Source organism: Fragaria vesca, linkage group LG6 (genome assembly GCF_000184155.1).
Source record: "Fragaria vesca subsp. vesca linkage group LG6, FraVesHawaii_1.0, whole genome shotgun sequence".
Lineage (NCBI taxonomy): Eukaryota > Viridiplantae > Streptophyta > Magnoliopsida > Rosales > Rosaceae > Fragaria > Fragaria vesca.
Window position 1 is genome coordinate 30,147,555 of NC_020496.1, and position 18,257 is coordinate 30,165,811.

Sequence of the window (18,257 nt, forward strand, 5' to 3'; positions counted from 1 at the left end):
ATCTAAAGTTAATGACAATATTAATGGTTTCTTAAAAATAACTGGGGCAAAATGGTCAGTAATACCCGCCCCTTGGCGCGGTGTAGTATCCACATTATGCATATTTTACACATTGTATAAGAGCTATCACAAAAACAACTTTTATATAACAAAATATCTAGTCTTGTATTCTACCCAAAATATAAATGTTCTAATTGTTTTGATTTGTAAGATTCAAGATGTAAAAGAAAAGTCAAAAATGGAGGGCAAAAAAATATTTGCCGAGAGAGAGTCTATCTAAAAAAATGTTTACAAAAAAAAAAAAAAACCCTAATTCATATGCTTATGATATGAACAGTCGACTAAGCTTTAGTATATAGTATAATGTCACTAACTCACTATACGCAAGATCCCAAGGGTTGAAGAAACATTTCCCTTGTATGAAATACTGAATGAATTTCAGAAAGGTCACAGTCACTTGGCTATTGTTGTAAGACGGTGCAACACCGCAGAGCAGTAGCCCGATGGCAATATAGCTGACAATTCAGTGAAAGAAGTGAGAGTGGACATTGATGGTGAAAAGCCTCTTCAGGAGAAGACTTTGAAGAGCAAAAGATCACTGCATAAGTGGAAGAGTTTCTCTAATAGTGGACATAATTCTTTCAAAAGTGAGTCCAGAAACAAGAAATGGTCGAAGGAGATGTATTCAGACATCCTTCAGATGGACGATGAAGCACTCCCGAAGCTCCCCGAAGAGGAAGAGGAAGTAGTTGTTGGCATTATAACAATGGAAGACGTTATCGAAGAGATTTTACAGGAGGAAATATTTGATGAAACTAAAGCTGACACGAGGAGCAAAAAATATGACATGAGGTGCAAAAAAATATCTACAGGCAGTTAGAATATATACAACGCAATTATCAAACAATACATGAAAATGAAGACCCACAAAACGGATATGCTATGAACGATAAGTACTTAGCCGGCTCACTGTAGCAAATGTGTTCAAGTTCTGTTAAACTGTCCTTGATCTCAAGACTGGTTTGATTAATATGAGACAAAAACAAGTTAGACAACACTGAGAATGGTTCAGTTTCAGGGACCAAGGACAATCATATGGTATATAAACTTCATTTTGACTACTTCAGCTCAAAATGAGAAGATAAAGACATAGATCCAAATCAAACCCCCACACACAATTCAAAGGACTCCAGCATAGTGAAATGATAATAGGGATGGAAAGGACAGCATCTGCTTCAAGTTTAGATTGAGATGACTGCATTGAGAGACAAAAAACCACCCCAGTTCCTTTTTCCAGAAGGAGATGCGAAGACAACACAACACAATTACAAACGTCTAAGGTATCTAGGATTTACTACCGAAGAAGACAACAACACCATCTACTAGCAACTGCATATGAAACTTGCTGTATCATAAATCAATTCTTGATGGATAGCAGTCATAGCACAAATACACCCCATATTATCAAAGATAATTACGAACTCATATCTCATTCAACATGACAGAATGTGATACACAAGTAGTCATACAGCTCTAATCAGCATGTTACATGAACAGCACTCCTAACATTCAAGGGGGCTCAAGTACAACACACAGTGCCTAAGAATTCAGGGGGAAAAAAAATTTGCATCAAAGCTTACGCCAAATTGCCGCCACTCTGCTGCCACAAATTGATAATATCAGTGGCCTGATTGAGAAGAATAATCATCTGCTTTTGAGATATCCAAGGCTTGCTCTCGAGCAAGACCTTGAGCTCCTCCCAAGCATCTTTCCTCGGCCAGAAGTAATACGGGCTGAGTGGGATGGAACCATGGCCCGGAATCATTTGGTCGAGTGCAATGCCAATGTTCTTTTCCATCCAAATGAACTTCAACACAAGCCTTGGTTTCTCCATCGGCTTCACAACCACTCCAAGCTTCTAAAATAGATATAAAAAAATACAAAATTAACTCCAAGTGTAGTGCTTTTCTAAACTCTAATACTTCATCTTGTAAAGTTACTGTAAAATGGCATAAACGAATGGAAAACAAACTTTACAGAACCCAAAATTGCCAAAAGTGGATAATAAGCTCATTTCTGTCTAATTGACACCAAAATTTGCATACAAACTTCATTGAAAGGCAAGAAAGAATGAAGATTGTGATTGATGATAACCACATGTCTAACAATTGGTACATTAAACTGATCATAGTCTATAGACACTTTCATCAAAGCAAACCCAAAACATGAAACATGTAAAAAACATGAATGCCAATAATTATAAACACAGTTACTCTTTAGTTCTATCTAAACTAAGCAGCCTAAACTCTCAACCTTTTGTAAACAAAATGGACTAGTAGAGAAACAGAGAGAGGTCTAAAGAGGAAGCAAAACCTCTGTGCCGTCGTCTGCAGGGCTGACGTCATCGGCGGCGGTTTCCTGGGCAACTAGAGCTTCAGCGGCGGCGGAGAGTTTGAAGTCTGTTCTGAGCTTGAGGTGCGGCAGCGAGTGGGAAATGAAAAAGGAAGAAGAAGGAGAGGTGGTCCTCCTGGGCTTGAATGTAGAGGTGTTGTTATTGAGGAGGTGAGGCAGCTTCGGCCTGACGACGGTGGAGGCACTCAGGGTTGCCTGGCACTCGATCCCAACGCCCATAGATAACATTCTCAGAGCTTTTCTACGATTTTCTCTTATCTATCTTCTTCTTCCTCCTCAACCTTTCAGCGACTCAGAGAGAGACGTCATGTCTATTTATGTGAGTGAATGGATAAAATGGCCCATTCGGCCCGTTTCGCATTTGTTTCTTGGGCTAGCTCTATCAAACCCAGGCCCAATTTAAGGCCCACAATGCGATACTAACATATAAATCGTTGAGATTATATCGTGTACTTACCTGCAGTCTGTGTATAAAAAAAATTCAAGGGTTCCAAGAGAAAAAAACAAAGTTTTTCTTTTTACGACTGTTTGACTACATTATCTACATTCTTTGAGATTTTTTCTATTGTTTGAACAATATTTTTGAGATTCATTTCTTTTCTATTTGCGTACCTTAAAATTGAATTATTTCATGAGCAATATGTGTTTACATCATTACATGTTTAATAGTGCTGGTTGATCAACTCCAAATCTTTTGTGCCGAAAATAAATAAAATATTTGAATGTAACATGAGACTAGTATATTTAAAAAAAAAAAAACACAATCAGGAGTATCAGACTATCCGAACCAAAAAAATAATTTCTTTTGATTGAGAATGAAATTTCTTTCAATTTTATAATATTAACACAAAAAAATAATAAGTTGAAGGCCTAAAAATTTAAGCAAGCTCAGGAGGTTCCGATACAGTGGACCGCAAGGTTGCCAAGTGGCACCTGACCAAGATTTTAGAATTTCGTGGTGTAAAGCTGACACATGTCTGAGTTTGTGCATATATTTCTGTGATCTGCAGTGATGTCAACATGCGGCACAATGCGCATGTCTTTTGTTCTAGGTTGGAATCCCAAGCTAGTGCTGCAACTATAACGTCGCTTTATTGGGCTGTGGCGGTGCCCATGTTTTCCTAGCTAATACTGATGGTAATATTTATTGGATGGTAAAATACGCTCTATCTTTTCTTTTCAGAAATGAATGACGTTTTAAGAAAAACAAAAAATAGCAAAGATGAGTGTTATTCTTCTTTTTGATTCCTAAATTTTAATTTACTCCAATATCTCACCATCTCAATATTTATAGAGAGAAGAGACGTCTATCAATCCTAATTGTTACATCTAATTTGACTATATGATGAAGAATGTGGTGTGCCCCTTACATTGTTTAGTCATACATATTTCTCTTACATTTACAATCAAAATTGCATTCAGGGAGTGGATTAGTGATCATGCGCTTTGTACGAGCTGAAAGGTCACATGAAGCAACCATTCTATAAACCTCCCGACCTCGCATCCCTTCACCCTTCACACAGAATCTCCAAAATTTTAGTTGAGGATTTAGACTGAGATTGAGACGTTAAGTTGAGAGTGGGATCCGAATTTCCAGTGGATAAGAGATCGGAGACTGGGTGGTGAGATTTAGGTTTCAAGAAGAAGGGTTGGGGTTTGGGTGACTGCTGGTTGAGAGGTTGTTAATCCTGGAGCTGTTGCTTATTTTTTCCTCCCAAACAGTCTGTTAGAGCGTACACACGCCATTAAGAGAAAAGTGGTGATCCCTCACTGGGTGGGGGAAGAATCTCCAGTGGAACACAATTTCGATAACGAATTTCATGACGATGAACAATGACATTCCCAACGAGGAAGTAACTGAAATTCTTAGTGACATTTTTTCCTTGTACAAATATAAATATCTATCAAGGTGACAGTAACTCATGAATCAGAATAATTAATTCGTTTTCTATTTCTACAGAAAAGGCCAATTGAAGGATTAACCGAAAGAAAAAGTTGAGATCAACTTACCCGGCCTAGCCTGTGATCACTTTCTCAATGTGCAGCAGAAGCTGTCTTCATTGTCTATAATCGCCTACCTTACGTATAAAATGCAGTAACATTAAAATTTTTATCTCTAGGGCTTCATTGTGAGGCTACTTTCTCATATTTCATCCAAAATAATTTCGGTCTTGAGGTTCAAACAACATTCAACTCCATGCCTCAACGTGGTACTTGCCAGCCTTTTCCAGAGCCCTAAGCCATCTGACTGCAGATTCCTTTGGAAGCCCACTTTCTTTGGAGATAATTTCCTCAAACGCTAATAATACATCTGAGGGCATTTTTGTCGAAGACCCAGCAACATAGATTGCAGCCCCGTCGCTCAACAAGTTCCACACCCTGTGGCTATGTTCCTGCAACTTATGCTGCACATAGACTTTTTGTGGCTGGTCTCTTGAGAAGGCAACATAAAAGCCTCCACCCTTTGCTACTGAAAGTACCCCGTCATCTTGTGAATGCGATAACCAAAAGTCTCTGTATAAGAAATCATTGTCCTCATTTCTGCATCCAAAGAAGAACAGGACCGGAGCAGTAAATCCAGTCAAACTTTGTACAGCTCTTTCCTCTATAAATCCGCGAAATGGGGCACATCCAGTTCCAGGTCCAATGAGAATAAGAGGAAGTGATGGTGGTGGGGGACGAAGGGAGCCTTTCTGGAACCACACTGGAACATAAACACCTGTTTATGACACATAAAACAAACATAATCAAAGGGTAATTCAAATCCTGTGCTTCACTCATAACAGGCTCTAAAAGTAAAAGTACGTGTCATACATTGCTCTGGATCAAGCCTGGCTAGCCAATTTGAACAAAGACCTGCTCGTTTTCTTTTGAAAGGAGTTGTCCATGATACTACACTAACTGTTAAGTGCACTTGATTAGGGTGAACAGAAGGAGAGGACGAGATGGAGAAAGCCCTTGTTTTCAAAGGAGGAACCAACTGTACCAGCCATTCAAATGGCATCTGAACAGAGGGGAAATCCTCTAATACCTGAATTTTAAAAAGTAAAAGTCATTATTGACAAGCAAAAAACAGAGAAAGCAAAGGAGTTCATCACTTGATTTGATCTCACCTCCAGTACAGTCCTCCGTTCTCTCTGATTGTATTGATATAGGTCGTCTCTTCCTTCAGGTGACACAAAATATTGTAGTCTTTCCTTTTCATGCTCGGCTGTTGCAAACATACTCATGACCTGAAATATGTTTAAAGGAAAATCAGTGAAGGGATCAAACATTTGTATACAATGACTAAACCAACTAAATGGTTTCTTCATGAGCTATTCCATATGTTCTAAATGTTCAGTCAAAATTTATGTCACCATTGCCATATTTGAAGAAGAAAAAAAAAGTATTCTTCAGTAATTAGTGACAATTAACACACAATTGGATGACGAGCATGACCAAGCACAAAACAATATGGAGGTGACAGAAGGTGGACATGGTGCTCTAAGAAACTTGCTAATAGAAATGCAAAGTTACATACTGAATCTTGCCTCGAAGAAATAGCGTCTAGGAGAAGCTGAAGCAACATCCATTGTCAACTCAACGAAAGTTCTTAATTTGATGGGGACATGAGTATGAAGAAGCTGATTTTCCATCTCAGAATTATGGACCTGAAATCAACAGAGGTGAATTACATTAGTAATTAATTATGGCACTCAGATGAGATAATTGTGGATACAATCACTTACATAAGCAATTGACGGAATTATGAGAACTATAATAACAAATTCGTTCAAACCAACCATTCAGAATCATCTTTCTCTTGTATACAAAACTAAACGCATTTGTAAAAATATTCTCTATGATAATTTGCCTCATTAATTCCAATCATTTACCTTCCTATTTAATGTCCTTATCTATACCTCCCCATTCACTGAACTCTTCAATAAGCTACCCAGTGGGACACAATGCCTTCTTCATTATACACAAGAAACCAACTCACCGTGATGAATGATTCAGGGTCCAAATTACAACAAAGTATGAAAGCATCCACTGCAGCAGGATCTTGACTGGGGAGAATATCAAGGACGTCACCGACTTCATATTCAACAGCCTGATATGCATAGAATGAAAAAATTTATTTGAGAAAAAGAATGATTATATCAGTTAAATTAACAATAAGAGCTTAAGAGTAATGAACAACTTACAGATGAAACAAATTCAAATTCGAAGTGATGCACCTCTTTATCTTTACTACTTGATTTAGTCAATGGTAGATTTTTGACCTACATAAGCAAGTTCAAATGAGTGGAGGAATGCATGTGACAAAAAGTATGCAGCTCGAATTAGCATATCCTTATGAAGTTACACAAAGCTGAACTTTCTGGATACTGTATTGTAGTGCGTCAACATTACCAATTTAAGAATGCAGTCGGGCCTATTCTTGTCAAGAGAATACTTTACAGCAGACATGTCGCGAGCCCTTTCAATCTGCAACTCAACGCGATTCAAGTCTAAGAAAAGCACAAGCATGACTTAATCAGAGACGACATAAGAACCATGAGGAAGGATGCACACAATACTAATGACATATCCACTTCAGACATCAACTCCAAAGAGAACTAATTTTGGTTAGAAGCATAGAGGGAACTACAGTTTGTAACATTTCATTGACACTAACAAAGATATAAGATCTACAAACCTATCAATGGAAGTAAAAGACCTAGTTCACTAACAACATTCATCTTCTATGTTCCACAAAGTAATGACAGCATTTAAACCAAGAATGGAACTCTTAACAGAAAAAATTACCTGAACCATTTGAAAGCTGTGAATCCACCCTGTCAATGTCATGATACACAATCCGAATTTTCGGTTGAGCAATCAAATCCTCATACGGAATCAGAAAGTCAGGGCCACTCGGGAAATAGCTCAAATCGATTGCATTCAACATCTTCCACAAAGATGCCATCCAAGGATCCAGAGCAGCTTCATATCTATTCACAGTAAAAAAAAAAAGGTAAATCACACTCTCCCAAATCTAAAATATAAACCAAGATTTCCCTAATAACATGTCTAACAGTAGAATCATACCCGGACGGGTGCTGATCATCTCCTAAACCTCTTTCCATGATAGGCGTTGCCCCGAGATCCAAAAGCCTCCTGTCTAGCTTCTTCGCAACAAACTGCAGCCAAAAAACATACATATTTCCATTTAAAATTGCAGAATCACATCTAATCACAGCAATCCTGAAATAAAAATAAATATAACAAAACTTAAGAAGAAGATAAATTGAAGTAATTACATTAAATTTTTGGTAACCAGAATCACCCAAACCAAAAACAGCATAGTGAAGTCCATCCAGCCATTGCCTAATTAGATTTCTCTGCAATAGATACTTCCAAAATCCCTGCATATACAGAAAACATAAATAAAATAATAAATAAAAACTTAATTTATGGACCGATTAATCACATTTAAGAAATGGTATTGAAAAATTGAGAAGTAAAACACCTTCATCGAATCGGGAGTGTCGCCCTGGCCGGTGGTAGAAACAACGAAAATTACAGCGCCCTCCTGAGGCAAGCAACTCTGAGCCAGTAAAACCAAACACGCTTTGTTATTGGAAAATGGCGATTGGATTTATATGATTTCAGTGAAGAAAAGGAAAGGAGGAAGAGCTGTACGGCGTCGTATTGGTCGAGGGAGAGAAGCTGGACGGAGCAGCCTCTGCGCTCGGCTTCGCGGCCGATTCGCTCGGCGGCGTCCAAGGCGTTCCCAGTTTCGGTGGCGTAGAGAATCAGTAGCTTCTTCCCTCTTGCTTCCATGTCTCCCGGTGTAGCCGACTACTACGTTACGCTGACGTCACGTCAGAGACAGAAGAGGAAGGAGGAAGGAGGAAGGAGGAAGAAGAGAGCGTGTGCGGTTTTAAAAGCAAGTCGTATAAAATTAGTGGGTTTGCTGGGCCTATGCGGGCTAGGCGGAGAATTGGGCCGTGTAGGCGGAACCTATGCGGGTTGGGCCTTACGCAAGAGGGCGCTTTTATACGTGTGCGCTCTTTAAAAAGGAAGGTGGGCTTTATGCGGGCTATGCGGAACCTTGGGCTCGCTAGGCGGTACCTATGCTGGTTGGGCCTTAGGCAGCTGATCAAAGACCAATAAAATAAAAAACGAAAACCTTTCGACTATTCTGACGCCGTCTTCTCTCGTCTCTCGTCTCTCTCACGCCGTTACCGGCAGGGAAGTTGATGTTCTGGGCATGATTCAGAACATATTCTTGTTTGTTTTGCCAAACGAAACTTTAACTAGTATTTTTTGTTGGAAAAAAAATGTGATAAATACATTACACATGACAATTAAGTTTTTTTTGTGTATGGAGTGGCAACAAAAGCTGTGATTGTACAATTTTACAAGTATTATCATTCAGATTTCTCAGCATCATCTTTGTTTTTTACTAAATCTTGAACTTTGCTGCTCTCTTCGTGTTGTTGGAGCTTAGACTCTTCCCTTGCCGGCTCTTCTTTATCTTCTCTTTTATCCTTTACTTCCTCGTCAAGTACAGGATCTGATGATGATTGCACTGGTCTATTTTCAGGGCTCTCCTTTACCTGCTCATGTTGTGCTGAATTCAATCCGGCCAATCCTTGAGCATCTTCTTCGACAGGATGATGTTCAGACGGTCTGTGTTCTGTAACTTGGTTCGACCCTGCTCCCTTTACTTCCTCATGCTTTACACGATCTGATGATGATTGCACTGGTCTATTATCAGTGTTCTCCTTTCCCTGCTCATGGTGTGTAGAATTCAATCCGGCCAATCCTTGAGCATCTTCAATAGAATGCAGTTCAGATGTTCTATGTTCAGTGTCTTGGTTCAACCCTGCTCCCTTTCCCTCTTCAGGTCCGGACATTTTATCGTCTCTTTCCTTCCAATCATCACATACCTCGATAACACCACTAAAAGATTGGAAATCATGGGGTTCTTCTGTCTCAACATTGTGACCTAGTATATTACCCTGTGAGGATGTCAGATCATCGGGGGATTCAGATATCACCTCAGCTTTGCCAGCCTCTTGATGATCTGCCTTGCTAGTCGCCTCTACGTTGTTGAGAGGTCGGGAAACAGAATCTCCATGAAATTGATCACTCTCTGTATTCACTTCCGAAATAGACGAGTTCTCAACCGGGTCGGGTGTTTCCAAGGCACTGTCTACTCTTGAGTCATTTTCAGCTGCGCTTGTAGTGGCAGGAAAAGACTGAAAAGCATCCCAATCATCTTCATCTTCATCTTCATCCTCTTTCTCCTCTTCATCTCTTTGATGATCAGAGACAGGAGAATGTGATGTAGTGGCTGGTGCTGGAGGCCGCATCTCTTTACTTACCATTGCTGGCACCGGTAATTTTATCTCCAAAAATGGAGTTGTGGGCTTCATCTGTGTTGCATTATGCTCTTGAGTCACAGAAGCACGAATAAACCCCTGAAAAGAGAGAGAAAGGCAAGAATGAAAATTCTGTCAATTGAAAGAGAAGCCAATAAACACAGATAAGTATAAAACCCAGCCATTGCCGCCATTTTAATTCTAAGCTTACAAGTAATGCAGCCTAGAAACTTTTTTCTTTTTGGTGATATCATTATGTACACAACATCTAAAAAAAGGTTTTTTTTTGGGGGGGGGGGGGGGGTGGGGAGGAGGTGGTGTAAGACACCTGAAATTGCTGTCGGTGAGTCGGAGGCATAGACAGCAACACGTCCTTGAAGTGAACTGCTGAGGAAGGAACTTGAGCAAGATGAGAAACAAGTCTCACAGCAGTGCTCCTTAGTTTATTGACTTCCTGTATATAATGCATAATCATAAAATCACTAAGTCACAGATGTGGTGAGATACAATTTAAAATTAAGAGGATACTTGATAAGGCTACTTGATCATATCACCTGAGAAAAACCTTCTTCTGAAGCCTTGAAAACCACGAGAACAGCTTCCAGGAGCAAATTCATAAAACCTCTCTGACATTCGCTAGATTTTGATGATGTTTGCAGAAGCACCAAAAGTCCTAAACATTCACCAGCAACAGATGCAGCTTTTTCGGTTACAGGTTTCTGTAATCAAAAGCACAGTGCAACTCTTTCAGAACCACAAATATCAAAAGCCAAAAGGAAAAAGGGAGTGATCTGTAAATGCAGAATATATCCAAATGGAACTTGGGAAATACCTTTAACATATTCTGCATTATCAGGAAAAAATCACTAGCAAGTTCCCCAACAAAAAGCATTAAGAAAGTGTCATCCTCCACATTTGTGCCTTTCTGAATCAAGTGTCTTAGTACTAGCAACCCAATTTCTTGAACCTGTGAACCAAAATTATCATTAGCTGTCACATGCTTGGTATAAAACAGGCTATAATGAAATACATGCACAAGGACCTACCTGTAAACTTGAATCGGTGAGTACAGTTTGGACACATCTGGTGCAATATTTAAACATACCATAATAGATTGAATCACGATCTGTATTATCTCCAAGATAATCTATCTGATAAGCCAGCTTGGCAAATGATATAGTTTGTTCAAGAGAGAAGGCAAGCTTTGTTTGCAGTAATGTATGCAATTCAGATCTCTTATTTTCCAGCATCTGAATACACTTGATGCAGTCCACGGTCAAATTAGTGATCACATTCAGACAAGTTCCCAATATTTTTCTCGTCTGAAGAATACCATCATCACCAACACTGCAAATATCTGCAATATGGATTTTGTTTAGCCAAATTATGACTACAAGTACGAAGATATTTTCTTTCAATCACACACACACATATATTATAGTATTTTTCCTTTACAGAACTATACTGATATCAACTCAGTTGCATTTATTAGTCTTGGTCTCTTGAAAACCTTGTTTTGAAAAAAATGATTCTTAAGCACCAGAACACCAAAGAAATGGCAGCAACGTTAAATAAATAAATTCAAAAGACACAGGTTGTGCAAAACGCAACATGTTCAATAAACCAAAATCAGAGGTAATTATTAAACAGACAAAAACCTAATGTTCAATAAACCATCAAAATATTGTGTGACTGGGTGATGGTGGGTAAACACTATATCAATGTCATCCCTTTTTCTTCAACTGCAATTGATCAGAACAGGCAGTTAAAGGCAATCCTAGTCAGATAGAGCACATATGACAGAAACATTGCTGGGAAAAATATTTTATGTTGAGAACATGAATCACACATTGAAAAAGTATGACCTTGCAATAGATTATTAAGGGTGTGGTTAAGATGCTCAAATTACTTCTATCATTCTATATTGCAGGAAATGGAGATTATGAGGCATTTTTATTTTTAACATAACTAGTTGAACAAATTGGCCAGATTATCGTTACCGTCGAAATGCTCACCATCAATATATCTTTTCAATAAGAGACTCGTGCACTTGAAATATTCATCAAGTTTGGAGAAGCAAAAGCCAGTAGAGACTTCTCTGATTCCCTTGTAACCAATTAAAAGAAACGCCAATGCCGCAGATACCAGTTGTTTCTGTATGTCAAGATAAGTTCAAAGGAAAGATGAACTAAGAAATGACAAGATGTTGATATAATAAAGAAAGCATGCGATTTCCTTAACAAATTTGGCCTTGATTTTTTTTGATCAAAAGAGGTCATCCTATATTAACTTAGCAAGCAGTACAAAAACGATCCCCCTCAATGAGGGCGATAAAAAAAATCATTCCATAAAAACTATTATACATCCACCCAAAAAAGAGCAAACTATACTAGTAATCTCCTAGTACACCCACCTTCTTGTATGAAGCCCAAAACACAGAAAATCTAGAGCTTGGCTAATAAAATATAAGTCTCAATCAAGGGACCACCGAGTCTTTATTTCATTTCCGATCTCTCTCGCTCAAGGCAAGATAATAAAAGACGCAATATCCTTTCACAAAAAAAGATATGAACCAAAAAACAAATAAAATTAAAAACAAAATAACTACCCAAGCCCAACAAAGCCCAGCCAATGTGGCCCTGAACACAAAGAAACAAATACATAATGAAATGAAACTCAACGACAATAAGCAGTTAGGCACTCACAGAACACACAATTACTTGATAGTCTGATACATGATCATACATCTTACTGACCTTTGGTTGATAACAGTTCACAAGGGTTTTTGCGGTGACAAGTATTGAGGATATCAAATCCTCCCAGGATTTATCCACAGATATTGCCTCGGCACTGGAAAACACAAAGTATTTTACCTTAAATCCAACTGAGACTTCGCTTGGTCCAAATGATATATGAAAAGAGATAAAACAAAGCCACATATTTATGTTAGGTCTCAATACCTTTGAAACACTTTGTAGAGGTAAGTCAAGCAGAGTTCCATTGCCAGATAAGCAAACTTTTCCGATTCGTAAAATGTTTCAGGGCAATTCTGCACAATCTATGGATGGAAAACACACACACACACACACACACAAAACAATGATTCAGAATTTGTGAATGACTAATTATATACACAGACAGAGTGCCTCCTTTTTAAAATACGCAGCATCTGCGATGCAAGGATGGATGACACATCTAAACATGCAGAAATGTTTATGATAGAGACTATTTTCACCATGCCTTCACAAATTTTTGTTATTAGAGCCTAAGGACAAGGAATGTAAACAAGCATGCTGGCTGTTGCAGGCTGCAGGAAGATGCCAAAGGAAGTGGAATACATCATAGAATCATGGCATGTGTGGAAGTACCAATAGAAAAACTATCCTCAATGATTGGTATGAAAGATTTCATGTGTATCAACTGACAGTCTGCTAGATCAGAACACTACAAACAATGCTGGATGTGCATCAAATTATTTACCAAAAAAAGAGCAAAAATATGCCTAAAAAGTTAAAACTTTAAAGTATGTAATACCTGTGATAGAACAGACACCGAAAGAGTATCCCATGAATTGTCCATGCACATAGAATAAGAGAAAACCTGCATTGAATAAAATGCGAAACCAAGTCAAAGTAGCCCTTAAAATGAACTGAATGGTCAAAACTAGTATGGAAGTAATGTCAACTGGTGCCCAAAAGGCCAATGACTACATAATACAAACCAAGCATGAAAAACAGGAGAACATGGCAGGTACCACTAACAGATAAAGATTCATGCACCACTGCCATATCCCAATTCTTTTCACTTTAGAAAGAGTTCATAATTAATTTTTTATTATATACCATAATTATCCAGAGAATGACTTTGAGATATATATATATTTTACAAAATATTTGACTTTTCAATAAATTCTCGTGCATACACTAGATCTTTTCAGCATTAACAAGAACAAGAGGAAGAGAGATGGATTGCTACCTGAAGCAATTCACTGCATATGTCCATAGTGAGATATCCTGCATTGGCAAACCTTTTGGTGGACAGAAACTGGAAGACCGGCAATACAATTTCATATAACTTAAATCCAGAGGAAGACAATTCTTCACTGGATGGATCTCCCCCGTTATAAGCTTTCACAAAAGAAACTGGATTTTTCATTCCACTGGGGGTTGAATTTTGCCCCTGAAATAAAACAAGCAAAGCGAATCCCCAGAGAAACTGATAGTCTTCAGATTCCAGTTGAACCATACTATGTCCAGACAATAAGCAATTTTTTGATGTGGTTTCATTAGGGGGTTTTGAATATTCGTTCTCTTCAAAATTCACAGGAACTGCATCCAATGCAATTGCCTGCATTATTACTGGCCAGGATTCTTCCAAGCACTGCTGCAACTTTGAGGATACCAGAGGTGATTGAATTCCATCAAGAAAAGGATTCCACTGTGAAGAGAAGAACCTATAAGATGCTAGCCACACGTAGAAGAAAAAAAAAAAAAAAAAAAGAAGAAAGAAAAACAACAACAAAGAAACATAAAGTTAACAGTTCCATCAGTCAGCTGACCTTGGCCTTAAGATGCACGCACAAGCAAATATAGCTGTAGTCCTTCAAAACTCTAATCCAGTACTTCCCAAGTATGTCTGAACTCTTTGAAAATAATGGTAACAGTGCTAAATATTCATCTGGAACCCCAGTTTGGTGTCTCCTCAAGAATGCATATGTGTGACATTTAAGAGAGGCATGGGCAGCGAGTAGTCTTATCTTAATCTATTTACAAATGAAAAATTAGAGTTAACTCTATAAAAGGAAAAACACTTCATCATCTTTATCAATTGCAGTAGCAAACTAAGCAAAGTGGAGCCATACAATCAGAGGAGTATTAAATTAAATTTTGGATAGCCATTAAATATTAATACCTTGCACGAGACCCATTCTGCAAATGAAGGATAATAAAGGTCCTTGAAGTCATTCAATGGTCGTGAAATCAAAGAATATATGCGCTTAACAGCAATCTGATGACCCTCAATTATTCCACTTGTGAATATCTGTATTTTCCACGATCCATTTCAAATAACATGTCTTTCACAAATTTATTGGCAAATCACCAGTGAAAACAAAATTACAAAAGAACCTTTGTAGCCAACTGGAAGCCTGCTTCCAAAAGAATAGGACCAGAGGATGAGTCTAAGGCAGTGCGGACAGCAGACACTAGTTGCGCCTAAATTACATACAGCATCGATTAGTTCATAGAGTTTAGTGAAAATCAATTGCAAAAACACCTTTCCTTCCAAAAGAAAAACAGAAAAAAACAACAAATTGTTTTATTTTTATTTTTATAGAAACCTCTCCAAGCTATCCAGGATAAAACACATCATTTTGTGATTTAACATGTAGGGTCCTGGGAATCTGATGGAACCTAGTGAACAAACAAAAATAAAGAGAAATTTCATTTGTCATACCTGATACTGTTCCAGCAGGAGGTGCCCTGGAAGCTCTGGGTCAGGAGTCCTCTCAAACTGCATCCAGCATTGCAAGATGGATAGTAATGAATAAGACCAATGGAATCAAATTAAAGAATAAAAATAGAAACACAGAAGTGACATTGGGGTTGGCTAATGCTTAGCAGCAGTATACTTCCAAACCAAAGATTCAAGGAAATTGAAAGTAGAAGTTATGAACCAGAATTAGAGTATCTGAAAATATGATATGTTGAATACATGCAGACAAGTGTTTGTAAAGCACATAGTTTTCCAATTATATTAAAACTATATGTTCTTTGACATTCAGGAAAAAGATAGACAGGGCAAGGCTTATAAGAGCTCAAGCAAGCCCAAGAACTGTATTTGCTGAATTTTTACGTCCAACGATATACACGTAGCACTTGTATCCCATTTTCAGGAAAAAGATACACATGTAGCACTTGTATCCCATATTGCTAGTTATTTAGATCCTAATGACATCAGATTACATATTAAATGGATTTACAGCTAAAAACCCCTAGAGAGTGACATTTAAAGTTTTTTTCTTCCTACTTAATGACTAATTGGGGAGGGGGAGGTTAGAAATGTCAAGATTCAAAGCTGCAATAAATCGCCTCAACTAGGTGTTCTGGTGGGATAAATATTACCAGAATTAGCATGTCCAGTACAAATTTACCTTGTCTATAATTGTACTCAGAAGTAATACACCAATTGGCTGCAGGTTTTCAAACTGGATCGTGCTTATCTATGACAATATAAGAAAAAGAAAGTCAACTTTAACATACCCGGGTGCTGATATGTCAAACCAATATAACACAAATAACTTCACATCCAGTACCTGATAAGCAAGTGCTATAAGTTCTTGGATATGGAGGACAAGCCATTCACCAGAGGCCCGTCCATTAGTGGATTGGTCCCTAGCCAAACCGAGATCAAAATGAGCTGGATTCTTTCCAACAGCTCCAGGTAGGTAACTCAAACACCTACATACAATAACTAGTAAGCAAATGAAGTATACAACAAGTTTAAGTGAATTTTTTTTGTGTTGGCTCATCACATGGTGAGGATCAAACCCATGAGGGGTATCAGATCCCTCTAAAATAACAGACCAAACACGTTTACACCTTTCTTCTAGTTCTTACTTTATGTGGGCTTTCAAATTATACCCTGAAAGCAATTTCTTTCATCTGATTTTTAAATTGGACCTTTAGAATTATTCACAATCATTTTTTTTGAGACCATGAAATAAAGTTTAGAATACTTCTGCTCCATTTGTTTAATTCTTTATAAAATAAACATTTTCTGCCCAGTGTAATTTCGTGTAGGGTGCATTTATCCCACACGTGTGCACTCAGGTACATGTGTGATTGTTCATGTGTGCAATGAATGGAATGTATCATTTTAGACAATGCAAGGAAAATATCATCACATACTCAGCAGCAAAAACTCTTGTCCGATATCTGAGGTGTTTGTCCCTGCTGGGAATAAACTGGGGTGTGCCTTTAGAGCCAGAAACCATGTTATCATCATCTTCTCCAGAATTTAAACTTGGTTCACCCTCTGTACCCGCGGCATCATTTTCTAAACCGTTAACAGCATCCGCATTTCTCCTCATTGATGTGGCAAGAACCTGAAGAGGGTTGGCAATGCAATGAATTGGGCTTGTCAATAAAATAAAGTAGTAATAATAATAACATGAAGGCAAGAAGTTTATCCTAATTCTCAATTATACATCTAGTAGTAATAATCCAAATAGTTTTCCGCTGTATCCTTTATTGCTACTTTCTGATAATATAAACCCACCACACTACGACATATTGACATCCAATGAGATGGACGTGAAGGGCTTGATGCATATAGCAATCGCATAATTGTGGTCCGCACCAGATCACCAATCCTACAAGGTACAAATAGTTTAAACGTAACCATATAGAACACCATATAGATTGGTTAATTAAGGACGTAGTAGTATTTTCTTAACATACTCGGAATCAGTTTCTTCATCAAGCATTTGAAAGAGTTTATCTTCTATTTGCTCGTCAACAACAGATACCTGTATAGAAGAGTATCATCACTAGGATTTGACTCATTATGATGACTCTTTGAATTTGAAAACGGAAAGTAAGATGAGGACATACTGGATCTTTCTCAATAAGATGCCGGAGAGTGGAAACAGCAAGATGCCTCAAAACTGGCTGCTTAGAAGAGAAGAGAGGAGAATACGGGGGGGGGGGGGAGGGGGGAGGAGAGAGAGAGAGAGAGAGAGAGGATGAAGAAGTAAGAATCAGAAGTTACATAGGAATAAGAACATGAATAATCACCTGAACAAAGAAAGCAAACCTGTCTTGAGGACAAAGTAGGAAGAAGAGTTTGGACATGGGTGTGCACAGACACAGCTTGTGGTGCAAATAGTACAAGTTGTTGAGTAAAGCGAACACTCCTGCAAGAATGATAGAGGTTTTTCAATGGAGCCAACTTCTACTCTATAACAGAGAACCACAACAAAACATTGCAGGAGAAAAAAATTATGAGAAACAGAAAAGGGGCAAAGGTGTAGATTGCATACTCAAGCATTGTTGCTGTTTCTTGGCCAGAGCTTATCTCTGAAACAACTGACTGCAAAACAAAAAAATCAAATGGATCAAACTCATGAATTTATGAACTAACTAGTGAGCATTCAAAATTTTCAATCAGAATGTCTCTGTGTATGGCAAGTCCAACCACATTAGTACTTTAACACAAGCTCGGTGGCAAAGGAAATGAATATATATATAGAGGCCAGATCAGGAGCGGACGCCTGCACCGGCCTTAAAGTGCGGACGTCGGTCCGTTCTCCACCCTCTGGCACCGGCAACAGCGCGTCTCCACCCCAGAAGACTCCAGCAGCATCCCCGACCACTTTCCCTCCCCGGCGAGTCCGTTCTTTTCCAGTTTTCCGGCGAGATCACCCAAAACTTCAAACAAAGTCGATCTCGCCGGAAACTGGAAAAAAAGGGACTCGCCGGGCAGGGA

General features: G+C 38.4%; 3 protein-coding genes across 3 annotated transcripts in view; all 3 read right to left on the bottom strand.

Moving 5' to 3' along the window:
- Nucleotides 1–1,397: 1,397 nt before the first annotated feature.
- LOC101291447 (30S ribosomal protein 3, chloroplastic-like) lies at nt 1,398–2,701 on the bottom strand. The gene is made up of 2 exons (XM_004304087.1): nt 2,374–2,701; nt 1,398–1,918 (listed from the first exon to the last, which is right to left on the bottom strand). The coding sequence occupies exons 1-2, from the start codon at nt 2,638–2,640 to the stop codon at nt 1,637–1,639; spliced, it is 549 nt and encodes a 182-aa protein (XP_004304135.1). The 5' UTR covers nt 2,641–2,701; the 3' UTR covers nt 1,398–1,636.
- A 1,422-nt stretch (nt 2,702–4,123) lies between these two features.
- LOC101291739 (NADPH-dependent diflavin oxidoreductase ATR3-like) lies at nt 4,124–8,223 on the bottom strand. Its single transcript, XM_004304088.1, has 12 exons — nt 8,083–8,223; nt 7,910–7,987; nt 7,701–7,805; nt 7,489–7,580; nt 7,207–7,391; nt 6,811–6,908; nt 6,603–6,680; nt 6,383–6,508; nt 5,946–6,065; nt 5,526–5,645; nt 5,227–5,443; nt 4,124–5,131 (listed from the first exon to the last, which is right to left on the bottom strand). Exons 1-12 carry the CDS (start codon nt 8,221–8,223, stop codon nt 4,602–4,604), a joined length of 1,890 nt encoding a protein of 629 aa, XP_004304136.1. The 3' UTR covers nt 4,124–4,601.
- A 454-nt stretch (nt 8,224–8,677) lies between these two features.
- Nucleotides 8,678–18,257, bottom strand: part of LOC101306552 (HEAT repeat-containing protein 5B-like) — a 21,665-nt gene continuing 12,085 nt past the window's right edge. Inside the window, exons 27-48 of the mRNA XM_004305974.1 lie at nt 17,812–17,861; nt 17,586–17,685; nt 17,384–17,440; nt 17,231–17,298; nt 17,049–17,142; nt 16,679–16,875; nt 16,084–16,228; nt 15,922–15,990; nt 15,225–15,281; nt 14,897–14,983; nt 14,682–14,810; nt 14,329–14,532; nt 13,746–14,207; nt 13,305–13,370; nt 12,731–12,828; nt 12,527–12,620; nt 11,786–11,924; nt 10,817–11,127; nt 10,603–10,737; nt 10,325–10,489; nt 10,099–10,224; nt 8,678–9,869 (exon numbers count right to left, since the gene is read on the bottom strand). Coding sequence (XP_004306022.1) covers nt 8,814–9,869; nt 10,099–10,224; nt 10,325–10,489; nt 10,603–10,737; nt 10,817–11,127; nt 11,786–11,924; nt 12,527–12,620; nt 12,731–12,828; nt 13,305–13,370; nt 13,746–14,207; nt 14,329–14,532; nt 14,682–14,810; nt 14,897–14,983; nt 15,225–15,281; nt 15,922–15,990; nt 16,084–16,228; nt 16,679–16,875; nt 17,049–17,142; nt 17,231–17,298; nt 17,384–17,440; nt 17,586–17,685; nt 17,812–17,861 — 3,909 coding nt within the window. The 3' untranslated portion in view covers nt 8,678–8,813. The remainder of the gene's footprint in view (nt 9,870–10,098; nt 10,225–10,324; nt 10,490–10,602; nt 10,738–10,816; nt 11,128–11,785; nt 11,925–12,526; nt 12,621–12,730; nt 12,829–13,304; nt 13,371–13,745; nt 14,208–14,328; nt 14,533–14,681; nt 14,811–14,896; nt 14,984–15,224; nt 15,282–15,921; nt 15,991–16,083; nt 16,229–16,678; nt 16,876–17,048; nt 17,143–17,230; nt 17,299–17,383; nt 17,441–17,585; nt 17,686–17,811; nt 17,862–18,257) is intronic.